We start from the raw sequence: 18,065 nt of genomic DNA on the forward strand, positions 1-18,065 counted from the left end.
AAAAATTGTATTAGTGATTTGGATATGACGATTACAAACACAAGTATACACTAAATGAGTTAAATAAAACAGAAGTCGGGGTCATATTTCACAATGATATCAAATGGAAGAAATAAAGAAAATTAAAGGATTAGCCCATTTTCTTAAAAAAAAAAAAATCCAGATAATTGACTAACCACCATGTCATCCAAAATGTTAATGTCATTCTTTGTTCAGTCGTGAAGAAATTATGTTTTTTGAGGAAAACATTCCAAGATTTTTCTCATTTTAATGGACTTTAATGGACCCCAACACTTAACAGTTTTAATGCAGTTTAAAATTGCAGTTTCAAAGGACTCTAAATGATCCCAAACGAGGCATAAGGGTCTAATCTAGTGAAACAATTGTCATTTTTGGCAAGAAAACTACAAAATATGCACTTTTAAACCACAACTTCTCGTCTTCCTCCGGCTGTGTGTCGAGCCAGCGCGATCACGTAATTGCGTAATGACGTCGAAAGGTCACGTGTTACATATATGAAACGCACATTTGCGGACCATTTTAAACAATAAACTGACACAAAGACATTAATTAGTATCATTTGACATAAAACAACGCCGGAACGGTCCTCTTTCTCCACACTTGTAAACACTGGGGCGTAGTTTCGCATACGTCATCTGTGACCTCTTGATGTGATAATGTATTACATGAGGTCGCGCTGGGTCGTCACACAGCCGGAGGAAAACGAGAAGTTGTGGTTTAAAAGTGCATATTTTTATTTTCTTGCCAAAAATGACAATCGTTTAGCTAGATAAGACCCTTATGCCTTGTTTGAGATCGTTTAGAGTCCTTTGAAACTGCATTTTTAAACTGCATTAAAACTGTTAAGTGATGGGGTCCATTAAAATGAGAAAAATCCTGCAATGTTTTCCTCAAAAAAACAATTTCTTCTAGAAAGACATCAACATTTTGGATGACATGGTGGCGAGTAAATTATCTGGATTTTTTTTTTTTTTAAGAAAATTGACTAATCCTTTAAATCCATTATGATTAAAGCACATTGTGTTGGTAAAACATGCAATGCACTGCAATTTGAATAAATGTAAAAGTAACTTTACTGGCAATAAATATCATAACTGTAATACAGTAACATTTGTTGTCTTCAGAACAAGATAGTTTTTAGTTTTTCTGGGTGGTGTTTTCGGGACTCACCTATCATGTCTAATAAATTCTACGTCATGCCCTTGATGGCATTTCTTGATGCAGTTCACGCAGATGGCGTTGCGGTCTGTCGTGTTGCAGGTGTGACATCTGTATGGAAACAGAAGTGCTGTGAGATCACAGCCAAAACCTCTGCAAATATTCAAAGGCGTTCATGAGGAGCGTTACCTGTAAAAATCGTGCATTGGATAGCTGGTGTAACTGGAAATCTTGTACAGGCACTGACCTCTGCTTACAGCTTTTTCAATGGCATCTTGATTGTTCATTATTTTATTATCTGCAAAAAACATTAATAAGTACAATGTCAATCACTTAGTTAACTTAAAGTCCCCATGAAATGAAAAATTACAAATTTTATTTTAAATGGAACAATTTATCCATGTGGGCCATTACTTTTTTTTTTTATTCATGTACCCTCATAATCTTAAAAGGGACACTCCACTTTTTTTGAAAAATGCTCATTTTGCAGCTCCCCTAGAGTTAAACATTTGATTTTTACCGTTTTGGGATCCTTTTAGCTGATCTCCGGGTCTGGCGGTACCACTTTTAGCATAGCTTAGCATAATCCATTGATTCGGAATGGACCATTAGCATCGCGCAACAACATAACCAAAGAGTTTTGATATTTTTCCTATTTAAAACTTGACTCTTCTGTAGTTACATCGTGTACTAAGACCGACGGAAAATTAAATGTTGTGATTTTCTAGGCAGATATGGCTAGGAACTATACTCTCATTCTGGCGTAATAATCAAGGACTTTGCTGCCGTAACATGGCTGCAGCAGGCGTAGTGATATTACGCAGTGCCCGAAAATAGTACCCTGCTATTGAAAGATACTAAGGGCACTATTTTCTGCTGCTGCGTAATATCATTGCGCCTCCTGCAGCCATGTTACAGCAGCAAAGTCCTTGATTATTACGCCAGAATGAGAGTTTAGTTCCTATTCAATGGATTATGCTAAGCTATGCTAAAAGTGGTAGCACCAGACCTGGAGATCAGCTGAATGGATTTCAAAACTGTAAAAATCAAATGTTTAACTCTAGGCGAGCTGGAAAATTAGCATATTTTCAAAAAAAGTGGAGTGTCCCTTTAAACAAAATTTAAAAATGTACTTCTGCCCTTCACTTGTGGCGATCCTTCTTTGATGACATCAGCTAGACAGCTTGGGCATCACTTAACCCCAACCCCACCCCCTCCAAGTGTCATTATGCTGAATGAATGTATTTCTGAAAGAAAGGCTACTTTTCTATATCCAATCAAATCACGGTGAAAAACTCAAGCCAAGCCTGCTGTTTTCATGCAACTTTCTGTTCACAGGGACTTTAATACCTGAAAGAACAAAACAGTATTTTTTCCCACTTTACCTTTCATTGTGACGTTGACACCGGATGCAAGAAACAATCCACCAAATCGATTGTTGAAAATCTGATTGCCTTCTAACGTTGCTGTAGCGTGATTTGTAATCTCAATACCTGTCCAACAATAAAAGTGTACATGCATATTTTATATAAATATATAAAAAAAACATTTGATGCCACCGTTAACCAATCAGAATCAAGAAAAGCTGTGAAAATGATCTGTACTACATTTGATCGAGAAAGTGGAAAAGCGTACGTACCAGCAGCAAAACCGTCGAATATCCTGTTCTTTCGGAGCACAGGATGGCTGTTTGTACTAATGAGGACTCCCGCTTGAGCGTTCCTGAAGATATCGTTCTCTTCCAACAAACCTTCAACGTTAACAGAAACCTCGTGATCACAAACTGCACAAAGACGTCCAGCAGAAGACATGAAAATATATATATAGAGATTAGATTTGACCGTCACCTCGTCCTCCATTGAAAATACAGATTCCTCCATCTCGCCCGTCGTGGATCTTGTTTCTGCGGAGCGTGGGGTTGCTGTCGGTCTTGATCCAAACTCCAGCCATGGCGTTGTCAAAGATCTCGTTGTCTTCTATAAAGCCCAAGCCTGAGGAGATGTACAGAACAGACAGATCAGACACAAGTCGTGTGGATTTTGATCGGATAGATAGAAGAAGCTCCAGAAAGCAAAAACAAAGAGGATCTTTCACCTGAATTGTAAACAAGAATGCCTCCGTTCTGTCCACCCCAGATTTTATTTCTTCTAATCTTGGGATTGCTACCAGTTCTACCAGACAATGTAAATGCAGACATATGTTCATCTGGCTGTTTTAAACTAGTAATGCTACAGCTCAATGCTACAAGGTGATTTGCATGATCATTTTTGCAAACAATCAAACCTAAAAGGCACATGATATTAAAACTGACCTGATCTGAACTCCAGAGTACATGTGGTTATAGATGTCATTATCTTCCAGCACACCATGACCGTTATCGTAGAAGTAAACCCCCACCTGTAAACAGAAACTCAGTTTATCAGGGATTTAACACATTTGGTCTGGATTAAGTGTTCACATTGATCTTGATGAAAGGAGCGAAAACTCAAGTGCCTGTACCTGTTTACCGCTGTGTATTCTGTTTCTGCGGAGTACAGGCGTGCTGCCTGTTGTCACCCAAACACCTGCTAACGTGTTACTGTACACCTCATTCTCTTCGATCACACCCTGACCCTTCTCATGCTGCCAAACAGAGATCAAACAACCAAAGATGAACAATCGTCACCAGGTCAAGAGATCTTACATTTAGTAAGGATATTTTATGTGTAGGACTCGAACCCCTATACTTTTGCATTGCTAACGTAGTACCACTCGAGCTACAGGAAGGTTACAACTTTGGTCTGTTCACTCACCACATAGATGCCTCCATGCTGTCCGTCATGGATCTTGTTGTGCCGTACAATCGGGCAGCTGTTGGTCCGGATTTGGATCCCAGCTAAAGCGTTGCCATAGATGTCATTCCCTTCAATGAGACCTCGGCCATCGCCAAATATGTAAACACCACCCTGGTTGCCATTAAATATGGCATTACCCCTGTTAAGTGAGGTTATAGTGAGTTAATGCTAATGAGCAGAATGCAGGGTTCCCACACCTTAGTTAACTTCAAATTCAAGGACCTTTCAAGGACTTTCCAGGTCCAATACCCTCAAATTCATTGACTAAATGTGGGAACACATTTCAAGTGAGAGCAAGGTTACATCGTGTCACCTTTTAAGATTCATTGTTACAGTTCCCTTTCGAGGGAACTCGTGCTGTGTCACTGCGGTGACACTTTGGGGACGCCTCCAGGGGTAAGTGCGTCTGAATGTGTATATCAAATTTAACCAATGGTGAGGCTTAACGACAAAGACAGGGTGACGCGGGAGCCAGGAAGTATGGCAAGGGAGACGCAGCGTCTCGTTCCCTTCTCAGGGAACAACAGTTACATACGTAACCCGAGACGTTTTCATGTGTCAAACACAGCTATGCAAAAAAGCATTTTGGTATCAACATTCGCATACAGAAGATATAAGCATTTAAAGCGAACAGTTTAGCACGTGTGCTTAAAAAGTCTAGAATTTTTATGATATTATCCTAAACCACACAGGAAATAATATGGATTTTTTCCAGAAAACTTCTTGCATAAAATAGATTCAAGCACTTTCAATGACCTGTATCTATGTATGTACATTTTCAAAAACTTCCCAGGGCCTTTTTTCCCCAGATTCACAAACTTTCAAAGATTTCAAGGACCCGTGGGAACCCTGAAAATGCTTTACAAACATTAATCAATTCTCAAATCCAGTCCACACGTTCTGAAAGTCTTCTCAGGATCTTAAATGAAAAATTTATCGGCCCACTGTTTAGTAAATCATTGCACTACTTTGCATAAACCAAACCCAATAGTGAGATGTGAATCTATACATGGGTTTCAGTCATGTGACTTTTTACGTTATGCCGCCATCTTGAGGACCTACCGAGTACCAGTAGGCTACTGACAAGCATTGGCTGGCTTTCTACGATTAACGGATTTCTTATCTTTTACTGTCTATGATTCTTATGGATACGGGAAATGGCTACGAAAGACAACATGTCGCACCTCGACTGTCATGAAAAGAAACGCGACTTTAAAAAAATATACCTTGGTTTGGGTGTGATGCCTACTCAATCCCCGATACGTTCTTCCAGCCGCTGTTCGCTGCTACCGAACTACCACTACTTTACAACACTAAGGCGGCGCGTCACAACATGAAACTTTGCTCGAAGTATCACCTGGATCTCTACTCATGAACGCGAACATTGAGAACATTGTTTGTGTACACAGAGTTTAATAAAAAGAAAGTTTTGTACAACTGATTTTGGCTGTTATGGTGTCTGCTCGTCATCCCTGCCAGACGGAAATAATCGATTTCTGAATGCGAATGAATGAATCTCATATGAGGCTCTTTTTTCAACTAGAAGGTCAATATTGTTTTTCACTTGCGACAAAACAATGAATTATCTGTGAATTTATATGGAACTATGCTTTAGGAGCTATCCATCTTTACTCTCCTCCCTCCTTACGTTCCATTCGCAGATCGATACATCTTGACTGGTAAGATGGCGGCGAGCGGAAGCCAAATCAACCAAAGTCAGTTGTTCAAAACCTTCTTTTTAGTAAACTCTTTGTTCACAAACAATGTTCTCAATGCTCGAGTTCACGTGTAGAGACACAGGCGATACTTCGAGCAAAATATCATGTTTTGTCGAGCCTTCTTAGTGTTGTAAAAATAGCGATTTTGATGCTCACAACATATTGAAGGCATAGCTTCTAGTTCTTTTGCGACCACTTCAGGTCCTCAAAATGGCGGAAGACAAGAGAGTGACGCCAGCTGAAACCCATGTATAGGATATTGAAATGATATATTAGGAATACCTGATTGTGGGGTCACTGTTTGAGGTAATCCACACGCCCGCAAAATTGTTTGCATAGATCTTGTTCTCGATGAACTGGCCTCGACCCTTCTCGTGAACGTAAATGCCTCCTGTCTGTCCGTGATGAATCTCGCAGCGTACCACTGTAGGGTTAGCGTACGCCTTCACTTCAAAACCCGCTATCCGGTTCCTGTGGATGTTGCAGCTTTCAAAGTAACCCTGTAAAGGAAGACAGAGAATTAGTGGTCGACCGATATAGGTTTTGAAAAGACAAATAGAATATATGTGAAACAATAAACATTTGTTATGCTTCGCGTTGATAAATTGCCCCTTTGGCTTTTTATAAAATTTAAGTACCAGAAAGATTTATCGGGCGATTATTTAAAAATTCCACTTTTTGCCCGATATATCAGCCACTGCAATAGGGCTTGTGGCAACAACGCTCCATATTGTCGTTTAAGGATGCATGCACATTACCAGCGACTTTGTTGCTGTGTGTCGCTTGTCTCTTACAATGGGGTCATTAGGAGGCGTTCCTAATTCTGGTTGTCCTCGTAACAACTATAAACAAATGAGTAACCGTCCTCTCAGTAAATGATGAAAGTCAAATGATGCTTCACTCGCAGTGGTAGTCGCTCCGAATTTGCTCTCCATTTGCATAAAGTTGAACTGTTCTCAACTTTATTGCGTAACTGGACACGCCCCATCTTATTGCCAGCAAACCATTAAAATGATTAGGACCGTGTCGCTTGTAATGTGAATGGGGTATAAGACTTACTGCATACTGCACCACATGCTATTTAAAATAGAAATTAGTAATGCACCATTCAGTGAACCCATCAGCGTTGCCAATTCCAAAAAATGTTTACAAGCAAATGGGCCGATACTGATTTCAGTAAGGTGCAATGTGGGACATTTACTTAAAACGTATTTTATTTATATAACAAGCAAAATAAACAACACATAGATTACCTGGGAAACCAAAACATTTGTTATTTTCGACGAGGTATTTGTTCAATAATTTAGATAGTTCAGGACCAGATGCATATAGCATAACCGCACGTGCGTCCGATGAAACCGTCTGTACACCACTGATAATACAGTTATGTATATTATTATGTATAGATCTTCCTTCTGTCAAGGTCCCACATTGCACCTTTAAGCAACAGACAAGAAAGCCTGATATAGTACAGAACAAGACCAGCCGGTTGCCAATCATATGTTATGGAGCAAAAACCGCTCGGCTCAGATTTATGTCCGGTCGATCGGTGCATCTCTAACAGAAATAGCATGAAGTAGACAAGTAGTAGGTTTAGAATAGAAACTAGCCCACTAATTGCTGTGTATTATCCATTACACCTACTATTTAAACTATACGTGAAACGCATCTCATATGCAAAAGTGCAATTTCTCTCCCGTGACCTCAAAACAGTCATGATGAAGCATTTATGGTGAAACATATTTGAGGAGTTTCCAGACTTCTCACCATGCCGTGGTCAAAGGTGAACACTCCGACATCTCTACCGTGATGGATGTGGTTGCGTCTGATGATGGGGTTGCCGTGGTTTTTCACCCAGATCCCCGCTAGAGCATTATTGGAGATCTCATTGTCTTCGTAAATGCCCTGCATTAGAACCCAAAGAGACTGAGCACAGCTGACCTCACGAACCACGCACGACAAAAGAGGAAATGGACACAGCTTCGTTTTACCTGTGCGTGATCTGTGATGTAGAGTCCCACGTTCTCACAGTCACTGATGTTACAGTGTTTGATGGTGGGTGACGCTCCCTGGCCGCTTACACACACCGCCGAACCCACTATGGGATGAGACGTTAGCATCAGATACAAAGCTTATCAGATCCTTTTATTTTATTTTTTTATTTTTTTAGTATGGTCAAGTATTGAGTATCTAGTAATGGTAAAGCCCGGAGTATAGTCTGTTTTTACATGTATGCGCACAGTTGAATGCACAGCCTTGCAAAGCATAGTTTATTGTTCGTGTACGCAGACGTTGGACATTTTATCAGGACATTGTGACAAAATGCAATGCATCTCCTGTGCTACATACTACATTCTCCTTTATGTGCATGTGCGACCTACGAGTATAGTGGTTACAAAAATCCAGCAGTGCATTCTGATGACAAATTTAGCATCACATGCAATGTATGAAAAACCTTGCGTATGCGTAAAAACAGGACTTTACTTCTAGCTTCATTTTTGGTTTAGCAAACATCATAAAAAAAAACATCCAAAACCCTGCATGCTAAATCCACACCCAATATGCAACACATCAGGAAAGTTGTGGTCACCTGTGCAGGTACTGCGGATGATGCAGTGATCTATAATGGGACTGCAGTTGACCGTGATCTCCAGGCAGTGATGGGCGTTGTGATGCTGAGCTGATTTATCATCCGGATTGAACTGTAACACAAAGCATCAAAGACAGTGACGTCATGCATTGCACCACTCACGCATCACACAAGTTAGCTTTTATTTAACAAAAAACAAAGCAAGCGCACCTTTATCGTCATGTATCCGACATACGCGTCTTCCGAGCCCTCCATGAACACAAACGTTGAATCTCTGGTGTTTTCGATAAACACTTTATCTGCGACTTTCCCTGGAGCTGCGGGAGCAGATGCGTGATTCATATTCGAATTTTACAGGTTTACTTAAATATTTAAAGGGACAATTCACAAAAAAATTAAAATCTGTCATTTTACTCACCCTTAAGTTATTACAAACCTGTATACATTTCTTTGTTCTGCTAAATACAAATAAAGATTTTTTTATACCAAACAGATCTGGGGCACCATTCACATCTATAGTATAATGTTTTTTACTATGGAAGTCAATGATGCCCCTGATTTGCTTGTGGTTTTTCAAAACATCTTCCTTTGTATTCAGCAACTATATACACGTTTATAACAATTTATGGACAGGGATTAAGTTGTTACGTGACAGATTTTTTATTTTTTCGGTGAGCTGTCCCTTTAACATTAAATATGACATACCAGCGCCGATCATGGTGATGGGCGACTCGATGTAGATCCATTCATCCGTGTAGATCCCAGAGTGAACGAATATCAAACCGTCGAAATGGGCTTCCTGAACCCCTCCCAAAGCGTCCTCGATGGTGTCGTAATACTGAGGAAACGGTTGAAAATGGGATTATGAGACTCTGAAATATAATTGGATGACCGGCATTTTAAGATGATATCTCTCACCAGCATGTTTTCTCTGCCTTTGTATCTGGCTGGGTTACTGTAGAAATGTTCAGCGAAGCCCGGCTTGACGTGAGCTCCTTTATACTGTAGATTCACACAGATCAGTGATCAGTCAGGCGGGGTTTGTTGGTAAAAAGCTCTCATAAAGCTTACACATGAAACTGATGACATTCACATCTCTATAATTGCCACATTACTGCACCATCTGTTCAGACTTGGTTTTAGAGGGAAAAACAATCTTCATAAAATACAAAGGTAATCATACATGCATAAAGCACATTTACTTCATAATCAATACTTCATTGAAGTGATATTTGTGTATTTATGTGCACAATTGTGTGAGTAATAAAAAACTGATGTTGAAATAATAATTAATTAATAATTAATTCCTTACATTTATATAGCGCTTTTCTCAGTACTCAAAGCGCTTTACATATGAACGGGGGAATCTCCTCAACCACCACCAATGTGCAGCAAATAATTTACATGACTCAGTTATGTAGTCAAAATGGCTTCTAAAAGCAGCACATTTATAACCAGGATTCAAACTGTAAAGCGCTGGATCATATTGTGTACATCATTGCAAGGTAAATGGAGATATCAGACCCTCTTTTAAAGGGGAAAGAGAACTAAAAACGATTTTTACCTTGTAATTGTTGAATAATGGTAGTCTACCTGCATTCATGTATAGGCATGGGCCGATTACCGGCTTCAAGGTATACCGAGGTTTTAAACAGTCAAGGTTTCAAAACCACTGAAATATTCTGTGATACCGTCTCCAAGGTATGAGCTGTGTTTATACAAAATTCATTAAATCATTAAGTCATGTGATTGATTTGATGTTTACATTTAATATACATTACAAAAATATTATATATTTTTTGAAAGCATATTATAATTTAAAGGCTTTATTTTTACCTGGCATTTAAAAAATAACACATTTTAGTGTTGCAATGGCAAAACCGTAACACCGTGAAACCGTGGTATTTTTGCTAAAGGTTATCATACCGCCAGAATCTTATACCGGCCCATGCCTATTCATGTACATACAAAAAGTGCTAGACATGCTAAACATCTCAGTCTCATAGAAATTCCTCTTTTAGAAATGTCAGCCAGAAAACGGCCCAATCTGAAAAACTGATGCTTATGACATCACAGGCATCTCACTGCCCCTCCACTTTAAAATAATTGGCTACATTTTTTGAGTGGCAGCAAAGTCAGCCAATCAGTAATGAGATTGCAAGTTAAGCCAGTAGGGGGAGCCAAATAGGTGCAAAACCACTTGTTTAAAATCCCCCACCATAATAGAGCTATCTGAGAGAGGTTTTTAGGAAGCTTCTAAGACCCAAACAAAAAAAAATTTGTCTACATGTCACATCACAGAACAAGGATAAATACTCCATTCAATCATTCTATGTCACCTTTAATTTCTTAAACATATTTTTATCAAAATGAGAATCCCAAACAGGAAAAAAACTATTATAAATCAAGTGTGTAATGTTACCAGCTGCTGAAAGCTTTCCTTCCAGGGATTGGGTTGTTCGTACTCCTCTGGGTTGATCTGGTAAAACTTTCCAGATTCGGGGTGCATCATGGGCCGTGTGTACTCAAACACCTCCATGTAGAGTCTCTTCCTACAGAGCGTGTCAGGAGAATAAGGATTAAAACAACCATCCTCCTGGTACAGTGATGATATCAGATGGGGGTTCAAAAACATGTTATTGAATGTTTACTTTATGTGTTCTGATATTTATCAAATATACTACTGCATTAGCATGATACATGTTTAAAAACACCAATGCTACTTTTTTATGATTTATACTTCTGTGTTGGACCCAGTTTTCATTTATACTTCTGCGTCACTATCCATGTCAATGTGCAACAGGCTTAATGCCCCGCTGAACTACTTCCTGAACTTCAGCCAGCTCCTTGTTTCCTGTCTGCCATTATTGGACAAACTGATTAATCCAGGTGTGTCTGATTATTGTTGTTGTGACTACTGAGGTCAGGCACACCTGGATAGATCAGTTTGTCCAATAGTGGCAGACAGGAAACAAGGAGCTGGCTGAAGTTCAGGAAGTAGTCCAGCTGGGCATAAAGCCTATTACACATCCAGACCTCTAGTAGGCAGTGTCCACTGGCATGTTACAAGGCAAAAGCTGAAGAAGCAGCAGCTTGTTGTGTACATTGGCCCGGTCCCAAATGGCACACTCCAAACTTGTGGACTTCCTCAGAGTCCACAATTTGACCTTAGGGGAAAAGAGGGTCTAGCTGACCAATTACAGGGCTTACAGTCCACATTGAATTTAGGAGAGGTGCATTTCTGGCTATGTGGCGCTCTACACAGCTTATGGCATAGCTTACGGTGCAGGTCTTACACAGAAGTATAAATCAGCCTTTATTGTAAAGTATCACTGAAGTATAATGAAGAACTCACCATAGGATGGGGTCATTGGCTAGTTCACTAAAGCGTTTACACACACATGCTGCTCGACACAGATCCTGCTCCAACAGGTAAGAGAAGATCTTTAAAACCACCTCATCTGGAAGCTTCACCTGCAGGTATTGCTCAGCTGGGGTAACTGGGAGAAAAGACAACAAGTGTTAATGAACGCTCGTAACACCTCATTTCATTGAATCAAGTCTGTTAGATCATAAGATCCGTTACCAGGTAGATCTTGCGATTTTCCAGACACTCTGGCACGTTTCGCTCGATGCCCAAAGTTTTCTGTTGTTGATGTGGAAGCACCCTGTAAGAAGATGAAATTATGTCTATGTTGCATGACAGACATTTATATTGTATCTGGAAATCAGATTTTTATTGTTATTTATATGTCTATGTGGCATTTTTAATATGTTTTAAAGGAAAACAGCACAGTTTTTCAATACTTCACTATTTTCTTACCTCAACTTAAACAAATTAATACATACCTATCTTTTTTCAATGTGTGCACTTCATCTTTGCACAGCGCTTCGTGAATGTGTTAGCATTTAGCCTAGCCCCATTCATTCCTTAGGATCCAAACAGGGATGAATTTAGAAGCCACCAAACACTTCCATGTTTTCCCTATTTAAAAACTGTTACATGACTAGTTACACAAGTAAGTATGGTGGCACAAAATAAAACGCAGTAATGATGTTACTGCGCCAGAAGGTCGAAGTGCTGCAAACTAAGTGCTCTTCCGTCATAAAATATAGTTCTCATTTTTTATCCACTTTTATTTTGTCCGACCATACTAACTCGTGTAACTAGTCATGTAACAGTCTTTAAAGTGACACCATGTAATTTTTCAACCTTCATAATAAATTTTCAAGACCCTTGTGATAGTACATCGACTTTAAATAGGTTGAATGACATGTCTACCATAGCCTGACGGGGTCTGTATCACTTTTACTCGTATTTTAAAACTTAGGGTTTCTGGTAGTAACCAGAGCACAAAAAAAACTACAAAATTCGACTGCTTTACGGCATACGTCACTTCCTCCACACAATTTGTTTTTAACGTGAATTTTGCTGGAAGCTACTTAAGGAGTGTAGAGAGCAGTTTCTATTATGTGACTCTGTGGCTCAGTCTTTAGAGCCACAGACCTATGACACGGGCGACCCGGGTTCGATTCCCCTTTAAGGCAATTTTTTATATAAACTGTTGATTCATACATAAATGCGATGTTCTTTATAAATTACGGCGATTATATTGCATATAGTTCCCTGTATTCAGATGCTGTGTTCACGTATTTTCCTTTCTTTTACTGTGTCTATGGTATTTACATTACAATCCAGGATGCTATAGCACTCAAACTTGCTCACAGTGTAAAACCAAACCCTATTCATTCACCAATCAGATCCGAGCGTTTCTCTCTTCTCTCTTCCTCATTTGCTGCGTTCCGCTGTCACTCGCGTGACGTATTACAAAGCGGCAGACCTAAACGCATCGGTTTACTTGGATTTGGAGCGATTTTCACACAAAAAAGAGGAATAACGAGCGCCATTGCGGAAAATCCTGATGGCGAGGGGGAGAGAGAGAGGATGCAACAATATTTGTTTGGAAAAAGGCAAGGAAATACGTCTGGTCGTTTCTGAATTGGAAGGCTGCAGCCTCCGGAGGTCAAATATGCAGGCTGCACACGTCATCAAGCCTGGTTTATTAAGGTAAACTGAGCATTACATTCGCAAGTCATAAGCACATGGATTAAAGTGAAAAAAATTCTTCTGACTGAAATTTTTTTCAGGCCAAGTCATATTTCTTTAACCAAAACTTAATGTAGGCGAGACCAATAGCATTTTAAGGGTGTATTTTTTGCCATTAATTCCATATTAAAGTCGCCTGTGGCATATATAGGTGGCTGTAGTTTGCATGGCATTTAAGATGAAGGCGAAACAGCTAAATAACTCACTATATAAAAAGAAAACATGAATATCACCACCTTTAATGAATCTTTTATTAATTATTTATTAATTGTAAATGTATTTATTTTAGCATTTACTAATAATTTTTTAAATCAAAGTTGAAACTGTTATCATTAGTGAATGCACCATGAACTACCATCAATTACTGTAATGACATAAACAAGAATTAATAAATGCTTATATATTCTATATTTTTCATTGTTTTTTCAAGTTATATAATGCATTTACTAATGTGAACAAATACAACTTTTTCATATCATATTATTCAGTACACATAAACGAATAATCCAGGGTCTGTTCTGTTCACAAAACAGCTTACAGTAACGTTATGTATGAATATAAACCCTGAACGTGTAACTCGAGTTAAACTAGTGTACAATTCGCACAGGATGTCTGTAACCATAGTGACAGTTGTTAATTGATGACTGTACCTTTATCAACAAATTATTATGTTACAATAGAGGCAGCGCTGATGTGCTATTTTATGGGCAATGGTTCTGCTGTTTACTTTCTCCTAAGACCTAAATGGTCGTGTTTATATGAGGATACTTGCAAAGACGGGATTTTTGACGCATATTTGTATTTAAGCCCAATAAAGCGGCAAAAATACTCACAAGCTCAATGAGAAGCGAATGCGCGGCTTACGTGTTCAGCTCTGACACAGAAACAGCGAACGCATTTAACGTTAACACTGTTGTTTGTGTTTGTATGGCTTAATATCACTTGCTTATAAACTGCGGCGCTTAAATATATGTACAAATGTTACGTTTTTTGAGACCACACGCAAATGAAACTGCAAGAACCGACAGGTGGATGACATCAAAGTGCCGCGAGACCATTTCGGAAGCAGTCTCCTCTTATGATTCCTGAAAAAGCTCTCACAGGATGTGGATGTCATCTGCCTCTTGGTTCTTGTGGCGCCACATTAAGTTTACCCACAAGTTTAACAAACCCGTTGTATCAGCAACTGGCCTGATGAGCATAGCAGTCAAAAACGGGACGCGGGTGATCACGTACGTGAGAAATCATTTACCCCCAAAATACAGGACCCCTAATCGCAAAGACACGTAAATTACCTGGCGGTTTGGTTTTCTTATCCCACGAACTGAAAGGCTTGCCAATCTTCATCATTTCGCTAAGCCAAGTCGATCTCCATTGGTCTTTTACACCTTTATCAATCGCCAAAACATCGGACCCTTTCTGCATTACAAGTTTGTCCATGCTAGCTGAAATAAAGTTTTACCTCAGCTTAACGTGATACAGCCAGAAAACCCGGAATGGATCCGGTGCGTAGTGATTACAGAACGCTAACAGTGGAGAGAGGAACGTGATTTGGCTCCACTCCAGGCTTTGATCACATCCAACTTTAAAAAAAGGTGAATACACGTCGTCTTTATTAAAAGTGAATTTAATAATTTTGCAATTGACGGAAATCCGTCTAGCGACGGAAAACTTTAATCCATGTAAGCATACTGCAACAATTTACGATTAACTAAGTATAATAGTCAACTTTGTAATTGTTAATATTGTGAAATAAGACAGTCTTGATGACGTATACAGCTTAGAAATACGACATCCGGAGGCTGCAACCTTCAGATTGAGAAATGGCTTCTGCCACGACGAGTTCCTCATCAGAAGGTTGTAACATGACTGCGTTTCTCCCTGTTGTCTCAAAATGTTGATCGTTTAGCATTTTAAAGGTTTAGTTTTTAGTTTAGTTTTAAGGTTGGCCAGTTCCTTTCCTTTGCGACAGTGCTGCGGCGCTTGTGGGCTCTAGGGGCGCTAGAAGTGAAAAATACGTGTCTAGCACCCCCTAGTGGCCAAAAAGTTTCATGGTGTCCCTTTAAATAGAGAAAACATGGAAGTGTTTGGTGGCTTCTAAATTCATCCCTGTTTGGATCCTAAGGAATGAATGGGGCTAGGCTAAATGCTAACACATTCACGACGCGCTGTGCAAAGATGAAGTGCACGCATTGAAAAGTATATATATATGGTCGGAGGTGGTTCAAAATAGTGGAAGCGGGGACTAATTTGCATATTTATATCTATGGTCTGAGCTGTGCTATGAATTAATTAGCATATTCATAGATCTGCTTATACTAAATGAGGCAAAGGGGTAGGGTTACATTCAAATTGTTTTAAAGCATTAAGAAATTACTGTCACAGGTAAAAGTTTTACATATGCTATTATGATGCTCAAAGATGAGTTTAAGTGATAACATTTTTGACTACAGGGAGACTTAATAAATATTTCAGAAACATTAAATTCAGAGAAAGGCAGTTTGGTTGATAAATGAATAAAGATTAATTCAAACTTTTTCTTAAAAAGTCACCATAAAATTGAAAAATAAAAAAATAAAAATTTTATGGAATATTGTAGTGTTCTTTTTATAAAATTACTTATCAATCTGTGTGCTTCATTATTTTTTTATTCATGTGCCCTCATAATTTTTAATCTTAGTTAACCTCCTTCACGAAACGACCTCTCTTCACTTCCTGTCACGAGGAATGGTGCAAAGACGGGGCTATCTGAGACTTGTTTTCCGTTTAGGAAAAGATCGCAGCGATAAGCAATTAGCAACATGACTCAACTTCCAAACACATCAATCAGTTCTCGATTGACAAAATCAAGTCCCACCATACATTTTTCCCAATGTCAGAAGCGTTTCACTTGGATGTACGTCAAGATACAGAAAAGACAACAATCTCTACTTACGTTTCATGGTGACTTTTTACACACGCAGCTTTGGCAATAAGTGTTGTTTGCTCACCTCCATATTGGTCTTCGTTGGACACGCTGTTCTCTTGGGTAACAGGGATTTTCTTCGAAGTTGATATGGACTATTTTGAGCTCCTTGACCAGATTCTTCAGCAACCATTTCTGCAGGGACTTCTTCATCTAAAAAACAACAAACGCAAAACACACAGATTATTACCTTCACCGTAATGTTGATGTTCGAGGGTTTTATGAATATGCAATATTTTTACTTCATAATATTGTGTTAATATTCTCACAGGAACAATATTTTAGTTACTTTTATAGAAATTATGTTTTGGAAAAACAATGAGATCAAGTGCAAAATTAAAGATACAAATCTCGTATCAGCTGACCACTAGTTTAAAAAGACAGCATGCTGTCTAACTTCATTAAAAGTGCAGTACTTTTGTCAACGGAAGCATACACACGGATGCATTTTGTTTTAAAACGACGTTTTAAAATAGAAAGGTTGGCAATCACTAATAATTGATTTATATGTTCTCAGTTATTAACGCTTCGCCAAAGTTTTTATAAAGTAATATCGCCATCTACTGACCTGGCATGTGTAATACACTGTTTAGTCGTGTTCATGGACCCGTGTAAACGCATATCTTTTTTAAGGGTGTTATTGTGTATGTTAATTAATATATTTTGTTTTTTAAAACACAAAGGTAAAAATTATTTGTCATTGTCATTTGTGCATAGCCTAAAACAAAGTATGCAGCATTTACAAAAATCTCTGGTTTCAAGGGTCAAAAGATCCTGTCCTGAGTAGTATTGATGCCAGGAATAACCTTAGCAAAAGTAATGTATTTTAAAACTAAAAAACACACTGATGTAGCTTAACGTTGTAAATAAGAAGAAACAGCACGTATCACACTAAATCGGTTCTCAGTGGTTTGATTTCCTTTATTTTAACCCATCCACATTACCATATGGTGGTGATATAAACAAAAATTGCATAATTGCTTCAGTTCTCATGTTTATTCATTGCCCTGTTCAATTTAAAATACCACAATTCTGTTTCACGACTCGTGTAGTCTCGGTGAAAGCAACAATAAGTGATAAAACAGGAGGCGCGTCAATAATTCAAACCTAACGGGAGCCTTTGAACGCCGCAGGCTTTTTCTCAACAAACATCCCTCGGATAAAAGCTCAGATCAGCAAAAGGTGGAACAACATGGACTTCAGTGCACAGCATATTGAAATCAAATCAAGATGTGTGCGGCATGAAAACCAGCGCTAAAAGAACATCTGTGAAGAAAAACGGTCAAGAAGTTGTGACCTCCACTAACCCAACACTGATCTCCTCACAGCTGAGACAAACTGAGCAGGTGACGCCACACACCGACAAAAACAGAGGTCAAAAGAGGGAGAGGGGGTGAGAAAGACACCAGTACAGGGGGAATGAACCGCATGACATCCCTTTTATGACAGCCTTCGTAACACGAGACACTGCTTCAGTAGCCCAAACACAGACCAGATTTCCTCTTCTACGGGCCAAACTCGACCTCTTTAGATAGGGGCTGTTTACACTTGGTATTAAGATGTGTTTTCATCGATCGGATCACAAGTGGACGAGAGAGACACATTGCGTTTACACCTGGTATTTAAATCCGTCTCTTTTGTCCACTTTCGACCGCATCTGTCCTGAATACTG

The 18,065-nt window shown here is 39.0% G+C and overlaps 1 protein-coding gene across 1 annotated transcript in view; it reads right to left on the reverse strand.

Annotated features, from left to right (window-relative positions):
• Positions 1–18,065, reverse strand: part of fbxo11a (F-box protein 11a) — a 34,282-nt gene that overhangs the window by 1,225 nt on the left and 14,992 nt on the right. Inside the window, exons 2-21 of the mRNA XM_065296200.1 lie at positions 16,419–16,546; positions 11,908–11,989; positions 11,677–11,821; positions 10,744–10,873; positions 9,240–9,323; positions 9,027–9,159; positions 8,532–8,638; positions 8,322–8,433; positions 7,723–7,829; positions 7,499–7,636; positions 6,014–6,231; positions 3,972–4,152; positions 3,679–3,801; positions 3,491–3,576; positions 3,274–3,350; positions 3,027–3,170; positions 2,819–2,929; positions 2,565–2,672; positions 1,369–1,477; positions 1,192–1,290 (exon numbers count right to left, since the gene is read on the reverse strand). Of these exons, the coding sequence (XP_065152272.1) occupies positions 1,192–1,290; positions 1,369–1,477; positions 2,565–2,672; positions 2,819–2,929; positions 3,027–3,170; positions 3,274–3,350; positions 3,491–3,576; positions 3,679–3,801; positions 3,972–4,152; positions 6,014–6,231; positions 7,499–7,636; positions 7,723–7,829; positions 8,322–8,433; positions 8,532–8,638; positions 9,027–9,159; positions 9,240–9,323; positions 10,744–10,873; positions 11,677–11,821; positions 11,908–11,989; positions 16,419–16,546 (2,422 nt within the window). The remainder of the gene's footprint in view (positions 1–1,191; positions 1,291–1,368; positions 1,478–2,564; positions 2,673–2,818; positions 2,930–3,026; positions 3,171–3,273; positions 3,351–3,490; positions 3,577–3,678; positions 3,802–3,971; positions 4,153–6,013; positions 6,232–7,498; positions 7,637–7,722; positions 7,830–8,321; positions 8,434–8,531; positions 8,639–9,026; positions 9,160–9,239; positions 9,324–10,743; positions 10,874–11,676; positions 11,822–11,907; positions 11,990–16,418; positions 16,547–18,065) is intronic.

The sequence above is a fragment of the Paramisgurnus dabryanus genome, chromosome 20 (genome assembly GCF_030506205.2).
Source record: "Paramisgurnus dabryanus chromosome 20, PD_genome_1.1, whole genome shotgun sequence".
In the NCBI taxonomy this organism is placed as follows: Eukaryota; Metazoa; Chordata; class Actinopteri; order Cypriniformes; family Cobitidae; genus Paramisgurnus; species Paramisgurnus dabryanus.